The sequence below is a fragment of the Populus euphratica genome, unplaced genomic scaffold (genome assembly GCF_000495115.2).
Source record: "Populus euphratica unplaced genomic scaffold, PopEup_1.0 scaffold7.1, whole genome shotgun sequence".
In the NCBI taxonomy this organism is placed as follows: Eukaryota; Viridiplantae; Streptophyta; class Magnoliopsida; order Malpighiales; family Salicaceae; genus Populus; species Populus euphratica.
This window is the reverse complement of record NW_011499871.1, coordinates 1075801-1089788: the sequence shown is the minus strand read 5'-3', so window position 1 is coordinate 1089788 and position 13988 is coordinate 1075801. Positions and strand designations below refer to the sequence as shown.

At 27.6% G+C, this 13988-nt stretch overlaps 1 protein-coding gene across 1 annotated transcript; it reads right to left on the bottom strand.

The window, feature by feature from the left end:
- Nucleotides 1-2206: 2206 nt before the first annotated feature.
- LOC105127303 (putative uncharacterized protein DDB_G0286901) lies at nt 2207-4761 on the bottom strand. The gene is made up of 5 exons (XM_011028549.1): nt 3752-4761; nt 3207-3307; nt 2988-3071; nt 2761-2871; nt 2207-2644 (listed from the first exon to the last, which is right to left on the bottom strand). Exons 1-5 carry the CDS (start codon nt 4584-4586, stop codon nt 2603-2605), a joined length of 1173 nt encoding a protein of 390 aa, XP_011026851.1. The 5' UTR covers nt 4587-4761; the 3' UTR covers nt 2207-2602.
- Between the last annotated feature and the right edge of the window lie 9227 nt (nt 4762-13988).

Here is a 13988-nt window from a genome sequence, read left to right as displayed (position 1 = left end):
AACCCCGTATAAGATTAAATTTATTTTTTCATAAAATTTGAATGTTAATAATAATTATCATCCAACTCTTCTCATGAAATGAAACATTTTATCACCAAACCTGGATCATTTTATAATCTGGATCAAGACAACTAATTATATTTTTTTATTATTATTTTTTAATGATTCTCTTTTTCATTTAGAATAAATAAAATAAATAAAATAAATTCTTAGATCAAAATAAATATTAGTAAAAATTTTGAAACAAACTTATTTTTCTTTGTATTTTATATTTTAATCTTTTTTCTTTTGATTTAGTATTTTTATCATAATTGGAATACTAATTCCATCTAATTAAGTCATTGAAAGATATTATTGAAAGGAAAAAAAATAGTTGCTTCATTCTTTATGTGAATGGTGAAGCATCATAATCTTATCCGATTCTTTTAATAGAAAGGATAATGGGGGATTCATAAGAACATGTTCTTTTGCTAATTTGAATAGGGTGTGATAATGGGGAAAAAAAGACGGATGGGGTGGTGCATTTGAATAATAATTGATGTGTTTTTGTGATTGTTGAGTCTTGGAATTTGATTGGTAGAAGTAGAGATAAAGGGACTTTAAATGATGGTTTTGTCTTTCTATTTTTTTATGATTTTCTCCTCAATGTCGGCACCTGAATAGTCTATGGTGGGGATTTAATTGATTGCCTGCAAGTGTTCAATAACAAAATGGCAGGGTCCCTTCTTTTTCCGGGGGCTTATCATCGATCATCCACCGAGCTGATCTTGGCACCTGCCAAGGGACAGCCCACTTATCAGAACTCTGATGAGCATTTTTTATTTTTTTTACATCAGATGCATTTATGTTTTAAAAATTAATGGTTTAATAAAAAAATAATTTTTAAAAAATAAAATAAAAATATTATTTTAATATATATATTTAATAAAAATACTTTAAAAAACAACTAAAATCTTTTTTCAGACACTTGAAAAGGTAGGTTCGTGTGCAGGATGGGCTTAATCAGACTATTTTGATTAGATTGTTCAGTCAAACAGAAAAGAGGCCTGATTGGAAATATTCGTCCGCCACGCAACCACCATGCTTTGAGCTTGCACTTATTGGTTAACCGGTCATAGTCATCATTACTTTGCACCTTTCCGACAATTAACACCCCAATGGATAACCTCGACGGTGCGACGACGATGAAAGATATTTATGCAGGTAAATAAAATTGAATGAAAAACAAATTAGAACCCCCCCCGGCGAGTCTTTTTACGATAAAAAAAAATAGAACTTTTGACTCTCTCCGAGAGAAAGAATTACTTTTGGGAATGATTAATTGGGGTTGGAAGGTTTATCAAAACCCTAAAAAGAAATTGTAAAGCCAACCAGTCAATTTTGCTAACACAGTCAACATGGAGGCCAATTGGGTTCGCGGTGCCCAACACAAAAAACATTGATTTCGAGTAATAAATAAGGAACTACTCTGCTAAAGCAGCCGGTTTTAGCGAGTTCTAATCATTTCTTTGCCACTCGATTTCAGCTGGTCTAATAATATCTTGACAGATTTTCCAATAAGAGAACTACAATCAGCTTTTGAATAGGTCTAATTATTAGGTTCAGATAAATCACACCACCCTTTGAGACGGTCCATGTCCTTTTCTTTTTCTTTTCTTTTTTTTTAAAATCTATCCACATGATGTCGGCACATTTTGAATTCGCAGCCCCCAGCCCCCCGTTTGATATTGATGCTGGCCACTACACTCTACAGTGTTAATATGAACAATCGAAAATGACGGTGCAGCATCCAATCTTTGAGTTGAGTTGAGTTGAAGTTCCATGGCTGATAACCTAACTGCCCATTGAAAATACTGCCTTCTTTGAGTGGTGAAACAAAGTTTCAAGTAGGTGATCCAATCACCCTTATCCTTTGCCGAACATTTTTGTATGTTTGCCTCTTATTATGGCCAGCCAAATTCAAGAAAAGACAGCTTTAATTTATTTGTTGAGCGGATAGATGGCTAGTAGTTGTTTATTATTTGGAGATAGAATAAATAAAGGTAATAATAAGGTAACTTACAAACGCAGATGGGGCTGTAGCAAACGTAGGATTCAGTGGATCATACAACATTTTACACACTCAACGTTGAGCTGCATAGGGGTTGAAGATAATGGAGTGGGAACATCCACTAAACTTCTTGTTTAGACATGAAAAAACCACGGCTAAGAGCTTAAAGCCATCGCATTCCTTAATTACCATTTATTTCCATTGCTTCTCATGCAAATTGAAAGAAGATACCCAAACAGCAATTCATCCTTAATTCACTTGATTACAACTCAGAAATAAAAGTTTATGTTTTTTAATAAGCCCTTTATTTATATGTCAAACCTGAGAAAATAAAAAAAACGAGGGTGTTCGAAACAGCCTCCATTAAAAAAGATTATACATCACACAGGCCTTATGAGCAGCCTCTTTCCTGTTCCCACAATTCCTCGCCTTACTCTCCTTAAAACTTTAATATATTGAAGCCAAACAACTATTTTTGATCTTCTATTCTTTTGTCAACTCTTCTTTTTCACTTTATGTGTATCTCTCTGCCTGTATAGGATAATATTGTTTTCAAGGGTTTTGTTCTTCAAAGATGTCCAAGAGACACAGTGCCTGAAAATCCACCAGAAAAATAATTCAGAACTCAGAGCCTGTGTTAAGGAAATGCAATGAGTTTTCACAAATACATCATACGGGATTCATTTTGGTCACCGTCGGAATTAAATTACCTCTGGTATGTTGAGTTCAAGGCGGAACTTGGGACCATCGTAGTGATGGAGAATTGGCCGGAAAGAGTCCTCTTCAAGTGGCTCACAGATTTTCCTTGTCATAACTCTCACCTGTACAGAAAAACAGGCGTGTTAAACCTTCAATGATCCAATATACAGAGTGACATTAAATCACAGGCAGGTATTTAATTTATCCAACTAATAAACAGCAGATTAGCCATATATACCTGAGCAGGGAAGCGTGATTCGCCAGGACATTTCTTGTCTTCCCAGGCTGAGGGATCGATGTTTGTTCCTCCAAAACTTGCAGCCTATACATACCATCAAAGACACCTTTAGTTTATCTAGAAGCATCGCTAAATCTTTTGTAAACATAGCCATAAACCTAAGGACAACTGAAAACTGCTTAGATATTATGCAATGAAGTAGAGAACTGAGAAACCAACCTCAAAAACTCCATGGAGTTGATGAGTGGAGTAGTTGTAGAGGAAAAGGGGCAAGCCTGGAGTGATCTGCCTCACGGAATCGCGGTATCGGGGAGGCAAGCCTTCAAAAAAATCCAAGCAATAATTTAGAGACTCGTATTAAAGATGCAATGCACAGAGGAATAAAAAAGTTCTAGGAAGAGATTTATCAAAAAAAATTCAACTAGGTTCAGACAACGATTAAGCAATGATTTCATATCTTATTATTTTTGTAGAGTAGATCAAATTATGCCTCTCATTATTGACAGCCCAGATGGCTCAGAAGACCCACAAATTTCGCACCTAAAATTAATTACGGCACAGAATTCCCAACTATAAAAGCTTTGCACCTAAAAACCTAGACTAGTCTGCATGATATTACAATCTATGACCTGTTTACAAAAGCAAAGAAGTAAGATCGAACCTTAAAAAGACCAGAACTCAGTAAAAGAAAACAGAGAAGATTAAAAGATCAAAACAATCCAGGCAAAACAGAAACAAGAAGAAATGAAATCTGACAAACATACCAAAAAGCTCTCTCTTGAGATTCTCTGCCATGGTATCATTGTTGCAGACAAAGATATATCCACCAATTGTTTCATACCTAGGCAAGGACTCAGATGGTGGCAGTGTCTTAAACCTCTTATCAGCAGCACTCTTACTATCATTATTTTCATTACTATTACTCTTCTTGCTGCTATTCTTTTTGCTACTCTTGCTTCCAAAATCATCATCTCCCTTGTTCTTGTTACCCTTCACACTAACATTAACGTTACTGTTATGGATATTATTGTTCTTTGAATAGATCCCTTTATTGAAACCTCCATTGATCCCAATATTTTTTTGAGATCCACCAACAAATTGACCAGTAGGTCCAATTGGACTAACCCCATAATTGTTAGCACTAGACCCCATCTTCCATCCATCATTGAACACATTCAAATCAGAACCTTTTGGCTTCAGATTGTAACCGTCACTGAACACATTCAAGTTAGACCCTTTCGGCTTCAAATCATTGACAGAACTCCACCCTTCATCGAACAGATTCAAGTTAGACCCTTTCGGCTTCAGATCATTAACAGAGTGCCACCCATCATTGAAAAGATTCAAACCAGAACCTTTCTGCTTAATATCAGTAATAGGATTCCATCCATCACTGAAACTATTCAAATCAGACCCTTTTTGCTTCAAATTGTTAACTTCACCACCAACTCTGATATCAAAATTCCTCCTTTCATCTGGCCTCTTTGACCCGTATGAATTGCTCCATATAGAATCATTGAGTGACAGATTAGCTAAATTTGATGTCTGCACCCTGAGCTGATCACTGAACTTATAAAATGATTGCTGGTTATTCTCCATTTCCAACTTCAATTCCCTTGAGAAACAATCAAAAAGAACGAAAAGGCAACTGGATTTACAAGATAGGATAGGAATCAAGAAGCTTGAGTGTAAACAATATGATGTAGAAAACACCGGGGAAAACGGAAGAAGTGAAAGGTTTGGTTTTTGATAGAGTGGGTGAGAAAGGGAGTATTAATAGGTGAAGATTAGATTAAAAGGTGGAAATTTCCAGGAAATTACAAGGCTAGAGCGTGTTTGGAATTGCCGTGCTATTGGTTTTTGAGGAATATATTAAAATATTAATATTAAAAAAATAACTTTTTTAATAAAATAAAAACAAACATCTGCGAGTTTAATTTAGTCATGGTAGTCTGTGGACTATATTGATGCGGTGGCTATCATGTTATTGTTAACCATTACAAAAGGGATATTTAATTGGTTTTGCGAAATTACAATACAGAACAGATATTTATACTTCTGATGAAGAGAAAAAATCTCATATATTGTCTGGTAAAAAGAATTTATATTTTTGTGAATACACGTATTATCAATTACCAATACAGTTAAAAATGTTTTTCTTTTCTTCCTTCCCGTCTTTTTTTTAATTGGATCATAGTTGTAACTCAATTTTATATTTATATTTTTTTTATTAGATCTCTTTATTTTTCATTTAATAATTGTAATTTAATTTCATATGATTGATGATAAATAAACTATAAAATAATGTTTTGAGTCATGAACTGAGATAAAACAAAATAAAAGAAATATTAAAAAATAATGGAAATGCATCACAGGTCAAACTTTTTTTTTAATTGGATCCTTTTGCTTTTCATTTAACAATTATAATTTGATTTTATAAATTTAATGCATGATAAACCATGAAATAAGGTTTAAAAATATAAACATGTAAAAAAAGCACGAGATGAAATAAATATTAAAAACCAAATACAATATATAAAAAAGATATATTTTATTGTAATGTTTTTTCACTCAAACTTTTTTTATTTACAATTTAATCATTTGGCGCTAAGTTTACTTAGTATTGAGTTTAATATTTTGTACCTCTCATCAAGTTAAGAATAAGTTTTAATATTGAATTAATGTCTAAATTTGACAAAATAAAATTCAACTTTATTGTTTTAAACCAATTAAAATTTTAAGTATTTAATTTCAAGCTAAAAAATATTAAACCACTTTTTTTCAAAGAATAATATATTTATCTTAGTTGTATTACTCAATCTTTTATTCAAATCAATAAATTTATTATGATTTATTCATATATATAATTCTTAATTTATTCTAATTAATACATGTATAAACTTTTTAGTTTATAATTTTTATAATAAAAATAACATTAACAATGCTCAAGACTTTCTTTGGATGGAGAAAAAAAAATCCTTATTTAAAGTTTGAAATTTTTAGCATTAAGAGCGTTTAGAAATATTTCTTGAATGCATTGATATGATCGTGAAGTTTTTTATATAAATAGGTTCATTTAATTTATTTTTTTAATTTTAACAGGAAAAGAAACCTCTTTAGTTTCTAAACCAAAATAAAATTGCTAAATATTATGGTGTTTTTTTGTTTGTTTACAGATAATTAATTGGAATTAATAAATATTGGTATTGAATATTGATTGTGAGGGTTAGCAAACGTAATAATGATAGACGGCACAAACGCGGTTGTGAGGTGGGGTAGGGGGTGAGGTGGAGGAAAGAGAAGGGAGTTGATTTTTGTGGAATTTCTAGAAGGTGATTTTCTACCAAGTGGATTTTAGTTCACACTCTTCGGACTCGGGGAGTTTTTGGAAGCTTCTTGTATTTGCTTAGGTGTTAAGGCTTGAAAGAGAGAAGATTAGCAAAGGCATAAGCGTTAAGCTTCTCTTCCGTAGGATATGATTGGATAGGATTCCGAGCAAGGAAACTGCTGGGCTTGTGAGTTGGATTAGGGCTATAGTTAGGATACACGTGAATTTTAAGTTAGGATGGTGTTGGGTATCACGTAGCATCTGATTTAAAAAAAAAAAAATTTATTTTAATGTGTTAATATTAAAAATAAATTTTTAAATAAAAAAATATTTTTAAAAATAACAATTATGACATAACTCCTCAGCCCATGAACCACTGAAAAATAATTTGCATTGGGAAGATAATGGCCGCCAATTAAACATGTTTTTTTCTTAAATAATATCGTATCATTAATTAAAGCCAAGTAATATTACACATTACAAATATAAAGCATCACACCGAATACAAAACATTCTAATACAATAAAACGTGACAAGTGTTTTTGTTGCCTGGTACAAGATAAATATGCTTGAAATTTAAATTACTCGTATGAAAAGGCTAGCAGGGGCGATCCCAAGAACTTAATCTACAATTTTTATATGGAAATGATTCTTACAAAAAAAAAAAACAAATGTAAATACACAGAAGAAGGAGAACTAACAATTCTTGGACAATGGAATCCGAGGTTCAAGTCTTGACGCTTCCAGTGGCACAGAAGTCGCGTTATCACATGGCTAGAAGCTACATAGCATGTGGTGAAGATGGATAGCGTTGACTTGAAGAAGTGGTATGGCTTTGACATTTACTTCGGTTCTTCTTTTCTAGAATGAGAAATTGTTGCCATCTTCTCCATGAACTGGGAGGCTTGTTCACACCGAAACGCTCCTATGCATCCCGCCGTTTACTGTGAAAATTTCCATCCTAGGTCCCTTCAGTTATTACTTTCTTTTGATTTGATCATTGATCTTCATTTTCTTTCAATTTGATTTTGAGAAGTTCTGATGTTTTTGTCCTTTTTTTTTTTTTTAATTCTCTAGAGATTGCATGCTATCAGGTGTACGAGGAGTCAGGAATTATTTTCAGGTTAAATGATAGTCAATTTTATATTTAAAATTTGTTTAGTGTTTTTAACAAATAAAGATTAAAATTGATTTTCAATTATGAGGGGTGGAACTTAGCTGGTCAGGTTTTAATTTTATTTTACAAAGTCATCAATTTGAATCCCACAAATTTTAAGTTTATTGGAGATTTATATGGTATTTAGCTTCAAAGCCCATGAGATGAGATTAGTTAAAGTGTATATAAATTGATTTAGATACTAAATTTAATATAAAAAAATTGATCTCCACAAAAAAAAATAATTTTATCCCATGTTTGTTGTTTAAGAGGTGTATAAATCTGCTATTTAGTTTCTTGATTTTTAATTTTTTTACACTTGATCCTTTTGGTTTTAGATTTTTTATTTAGATCTCAAACTTCATTTATTTTATATTTTAATTTTTAGATTTTAAGAAAAAAAAGAGCCGCTGAAATTTTTTTTCTCAAACTTCATTTATTTTATATTTTAATTCTTAGATTTTAAGAAAAAAAGAGTCGCTGAAAAAAAATTATTAAAATGATTTTATTATAATCATCAGTACGTTTTATTTTGGTGATTATGGATTCAATTTTGAGATATAAATTCAACGGAGATGGTTTCAAAAAAATATTTTTAATAATTTTAAAAAATAGATTAGAATTCGGGAGTTTTTTTTAATTTGATTTAATTATGAGTTTTTATACCAATTAGAATGTATTTTTTTTATAAAAAAAAAATAAGACTATAAAGGTTTTTTTTTCTTTAATAATTTTAAAAAATAGATTAGAATTTGGGAGTTTTTTTTTAATTTTATTTAATTATAAGTTTTTATACCAATTAGAATGCATTTTTAAAAAAAAAAATAAGACTATAAAGGTTTATGAGATTTTTTTTTTTTAAATATTTTTTAGGTTTTTTTAATTCTATTATTCAATCTTAAATTTATAAAAAATTGAGTTTTGATGTATATATATTTATAAGGTTATCATAATTTTATATTACTAACTCGCAGCTAACCTAAATTTACTAAACCTAATTTTTTTATATTACTTATCTACTAATATTTTTTTATTATATTATTAAATTAATCAATTTTATTGTCGTACTTTTCTTACCATCACTTAAATCATCTTTTTTATATTAAAAAATGTTTGGTCCTGCCCGGCGGTGCAGGTTGGGTCGCCAATACAGTGAACAACTAATTAAGCCGTTGGACACTTGACGTGTGAAGTTTCTCATGATAGCGTGGCTTGGCAATAAGACATGGAGTCATTGGCACGCTGAAAATGATTAACCGGTGATTTTTGAATTTTTTTGGAGATCATCGGAGCAAGCAGACTACTTAAACATAACGTGTAAATAATTATAAGAAGTCGCCACTCAAAAAATAAATAAATAAAAATAGATGAAGGAGGGAGGAGTCGCTAGGTTGTCAACTTGTCATTTGCAATGTTTTGTGCGTGTGCAAATCTTTCAAATATCTATTTGTAACTGTGAAAGAACTTGTATTTTAAAATATTTTAAAAAAATATATTAAAAATATTTTTAATATCAATACATTAAAATATTAAAAAAATAAAAAAATAATTAAAAATCAAGAAATTAAAAACAATAAAACAACATCATTGGCAACACCAATCCTAAATACTCAATATACCTTGTTCAATGCAAAGCTAAAAAAAAAAAACTATATGTAGTGAAGCAACTTGTAATTTCTAACTATAATTTATTTGGTACGGTTCGTGTTGTATTTTCATAATTATAGCGTGCGTCTTCCCTTCTGTTTTTCTATTTCAAGGAAGAAGACTGAAAATGACACGGGAACAAAGGGCACACGACCCAACAACTAAACTCGTTTAATAATAATTGGTTCTTTTCCCTTTTGTGATCGAATTTAGGCCCTCCAGCTAGAAAGTAATTTTTTTTAAATAGTTTATTTAAAAAATAAATTTTTTTATGATATTTGATAATATATAAAAAATAAATTAAAAAATATTTTTTAGTATTTAATATATTATAAAAATAGATTAAAATTAACATATTAATATTTTTTAAGATTATTAAAATAATAAAAAATAAATCATACAAATTAAAATATTAAATGAAAATGAAATTGAATAAAATAATTTTACAAATTATTTTAAAAAATAAATAACAAAAATTAATAAACACCAAATATATTGATAAAATATTTGAAAGGTAATAAAATAAAAAATAATTATAATATTATAAATTATTTTAAATAAAATAATTAACAATCACAAGAACGAGAATATAAATATATAAATATATAAATTAATTAAATAATAATAATAAATAAATAAATATTAATTATAAAAACCATAAAAACAAGGACCGAGATTGATATAAAAATCAAATTAAGTTAAATTTTAAGGAGTGAAATTAAAATATATATATATATATATATATATAAAAGTAAAAAGTTTAAAGATTAAATTTGATTTGAACAACAAATAATATGATATTTTTATATTTTTTTATAATTTTTAAAAAATATTTTTTATCTAAAATAAAATAAAAAATATTTTTTAAAAAACTAAATTAAATTTTTATTTGATTAAAAAGTATTTCTCATTAATTATTTTTTAATAATAAATAAATATTAAAAAATTAAAAAATTATTTTTAAAAAATTACTAATAACAATTATTAGTAATTGATTCACTCCTTCAAAAAATGATATTGTTTACAACTTGACTAGTATTTATAAAAATTTTATAATATGGTAATGATTATTTTTAAAATATTTTTTATTTAAAAAATATATTAAGATAAAATTTTTAATTTTTAAAAATTTATTTTTAATACGAAATATAAAACAATTTAAAAATATGTTTTTTTATGATTCGTCATGTTCCCAACAATACCTTACACGGCAAGAATACTATACAGCCTGAACCTCTGGGGACAATCCTGCACTATTAACAGGTTCTTCCTTCCCCGTCTCCTACTGCATTGGAGCTTGCGTCCAGAATCAATGAATTGATCTTCTATCGATTTGTTTTTCTCCTCTCCATGTTCATCATCAGCGAGTCATTTATAAATAAATTTTAAAAAATAAAAAATATATTATTTTAATATATTTTTAAATAAAAAATATCTTAAAATGCAACTTCTAATACTCTCTCCAGCTGTCATGTAAATGACATGATTTTCCACGCGGCAAACTAATAAGACCATTTCCATGCAAGTGTCTAATCTGATACTGTCAAGATCAAATGGTATAAATTTCCACAGACCTATTTTCATAGCCTGGGTTCCTTTTTTCAAAAAAGACTGTGACTAGGCGTGTAAGCACAATATATTTGACCCAACATGGTCACCATCAAAGGAAGAATCAACATTTATTTAGAGTTGAGTTTTATGTTTTTTATTAGCATTTTACAGGTAAATAGAGTTGAGTTTTTTCAAAGAATAGCACCATGGAAAAAAATATATTTTCTAAACTAATACAACTGAAAAAATAGTACTTGAATTAACACAGTTACATAACACACACAAATAAAAATATATAAAAAGGTAAATATTTTTTAAAATAAAAAAATATAATATTCAGGTAATTAGCTCATATAAATTTAATAAACTCTATTAATTTAATAATATAATTAAAAAATAAGATATTAACAAAAGAAACAAATCAATATAAAAAATAAACACTTACTAATATTATAGAAATACATCTTCATGATATTTAAAAAACATCTCAATGTTATCATAGCAAAAATTAAATAGAAATAGTATAATTTTATAGAAAAAATATAAAAATATAAGTATAAAAAAGAAAATAAAAATAAACTATTGTTGACTTTTTACACCATAACTTGGGCTGTAGGATGAAAAACATTATATAAAAAAAAATCATGAGGGTTAAAATTATAAAAGAACAGCATAAAAAATTTAAAATAAAAAATATAATAAAAATAATGAACCTTAAAATTACAATAAAAAAATAAATTAAAAGGCAACAATAAATTTTAAATTTGAGAGTTAAATTGAAAAGAATGAAAACATTAGCAAAAGAAAAAAAATACATTATAAACTTTGATTGAATGATGAAACTAAAAATAAAGAAATTTTTATAAAAAATTCAAGAAAAAATAAAAAAAATCATAAAAATAAACATCAAATCTTAAACGTCAAAACATTAAAAAAATAAATATACATAATTCTTCATCATATTTTTTTACACTAAAAAAACTTCAAAATATAGGTCAAAAAACTTATATACACATTTAATTAAACTATCCAATAATCATGATGTAAAACAATGAAAAAAACTATTAATAATAAACAAAAATAAAATTAAAAAAACCAAGTAAGAAATGAAGATTAAAATATATCACATCATAATAATTTATCTTGTTATATTTAATAAATTTCTCAATTAAAATAAATTTATAATAAAAAAACACATAAAAATTGACATTTACATTAAATTTTTCAAACATAAATTAAAAAATAAAACAATACAAGACTAGCCATGTACAAAATTTTACAAAAAAATAATTATTAAAAAAATAATCTATATAAAATTAACAAAAAAATCATAAAAGAATCATACCAAACTCTCTAAAAATAGTATATTATCCGGAAAATAATGTATTGAAAACCTAAAATTTATTTGAAAAAAATACAAAAATAATGTATTATTTTTTAAAAAATAAAATAAAAAAGCAGGCTGTTTCTTTTAGACCCGGCAGATGATTTACTTTTTCTTCTTTTTGAAAAATAAAAATAAAAATTAATTATGTCATCAGGACTGACGCGTGATAGTTTATGTCATCAGCACTGACCAAGTCTTCAAAAAGAATCAATGAATCTAGCTTAGAGGTGTCTGTATTGATTGGGTAATATACAAGGAACGATGATTCATTTGACTGCATAGTTTATCGAGATGGTTATCCACTTCTTTTACCGGCTTTCATCTTGCCTTTGATGTAGTCAACAGATAAAAGCAAGTGCTTGCTTGTAAGACAACTCTACACCCTTGCTGTTTAGTGAAGCAGCGACGAAAAATATATTAGTGTATAGAAATGTGATGTAAACTATATTTTTTTTATTTTTTATTTAAAATTAATATTTTTTTATATATTTATAAATTATTTTGATATATGGATATTAAATATAATTTAAAAAAATAAAAAATATATTATTTTAATATATTTTTAAATAAAAAATACTTTCAAAAGCAATTACAAGTATACTTTTAAACACCCTTTTATATATTTTGTATTGTGGTAGCTTTTGTGTGGTTGTGGTTTAAAAAAAATTCTTTTATAAAAAATACTTTTGATTAAGGTTGGTTTGGTATTTATGTATTTTTGATTAAAACTATTATTGAAATAAATTGAAAAAAAAATAGTTTAATGTATTTGGTTAATGTGTCTGATATTGTGGTAACTTTTGTGGTTATGGTTTAAAAAAAATTGTTCTATAAAAAATACTTTCAATGAGGCTGGTTTGCTATTTATAAGTATATTTGGTATTGTGATAGCTGCTAATAGTTGTGGTTTGAAAAAAAAATATTTTATAAAAAGTACTTTTAGTTGAGGTTGATTTAAAAAAATAGATGTTTAGTTAAAATTGCGATTGAAATTGAGGTTAAAAAAAAACTAATTTAATGTGCTTAGCTAAGAATGCTTTTGAAATTGAGGTTATAAAATAATTTTAAAAAATATATATATATTAATATTGATAGTTTTTAATTTAAATATTGTAAATTAAACTATTATTATTATATCGTGAAATAAATAATACTTTGTATAAAATATTTTTTATTGTTTCATTAAATTTTTTAAGAGCGCAGAAACATAGGTAAAAATACAATCAGGAATAAAATTGGGATTGCGATCAAATTCTGCAAATATTACATCATCAAGCGATTTCCATTTAATTTATGTAATGTTATTAAATAATGTTTAACATTAATTTTTTAAATAAAATATAATTAAAATAAAAAATATTTTTTTATTTTATTAAATCAAATCTGATTTAATATATTTTTAACTTTGAATTAAACTTACCCGACCAGAAAGCAAAACATATCTCCACTATTTACATAAATAATAAAGTATGCTCCACTTTTTATTGAAAAGAAAAACTCACAAACAGTATAATCATACTTTACTATTCATGAATTTTCTCAAACTTTGAGCCGAAGAAGCAGAAAATTGTTGTTTTTTTTAAACCTGTGGTACAGCCACAGTTAATGGCAGGACACGAGGACTCACTAATAAAAAATTATTTTTAACGTATTACTAAATATTTGTTTTGTCATGGCTGCTTCAAACATAGAAACAACCGCACACAAACATACGGACCCTACCGGGTCCTACATGATCGACGATAAGCAATGGACAAAGCAGATGGGAAGTGCCAGCCAAAGTTCCAAACGTTAGTTGTTCAGGGTAGTTAACCGGCTTGAACAAAATGGAAGGGAAACTAAAACTGTTTTGGCTTCTATTGCCCGCGTATTTTTGTTGGCGGATTCTCCAATCTTAAATCAAACCAGCAAACAAGACTCGTTCGTTGGCGG

Bases quoted from the DNA above. Each gene is read 5' to 3' on its own strand.
- LOC105127303 (XM_011028549.1), bottom strand. From the start codon at position 4,586: ATGGAGAATAACCAGCAATCATTTTATAAGTTCAGTGATCAGCTCAGG. The intron at 3,308-3,751 runs GTATGTTTGTCA...ATTTTTTTGAAG, and splicing joins TCTCAAGAGAGAGCTTTTTG to GCTTGCCTCCCCGATACCGC. The intron at 3,072-3,206 runs GTTGGTTTCTCA...TGGTATGTATAG, and splicing joins AACTCCATGGAGTTTTTGAG to GCTGCAAGTTTTGGAGGAAC.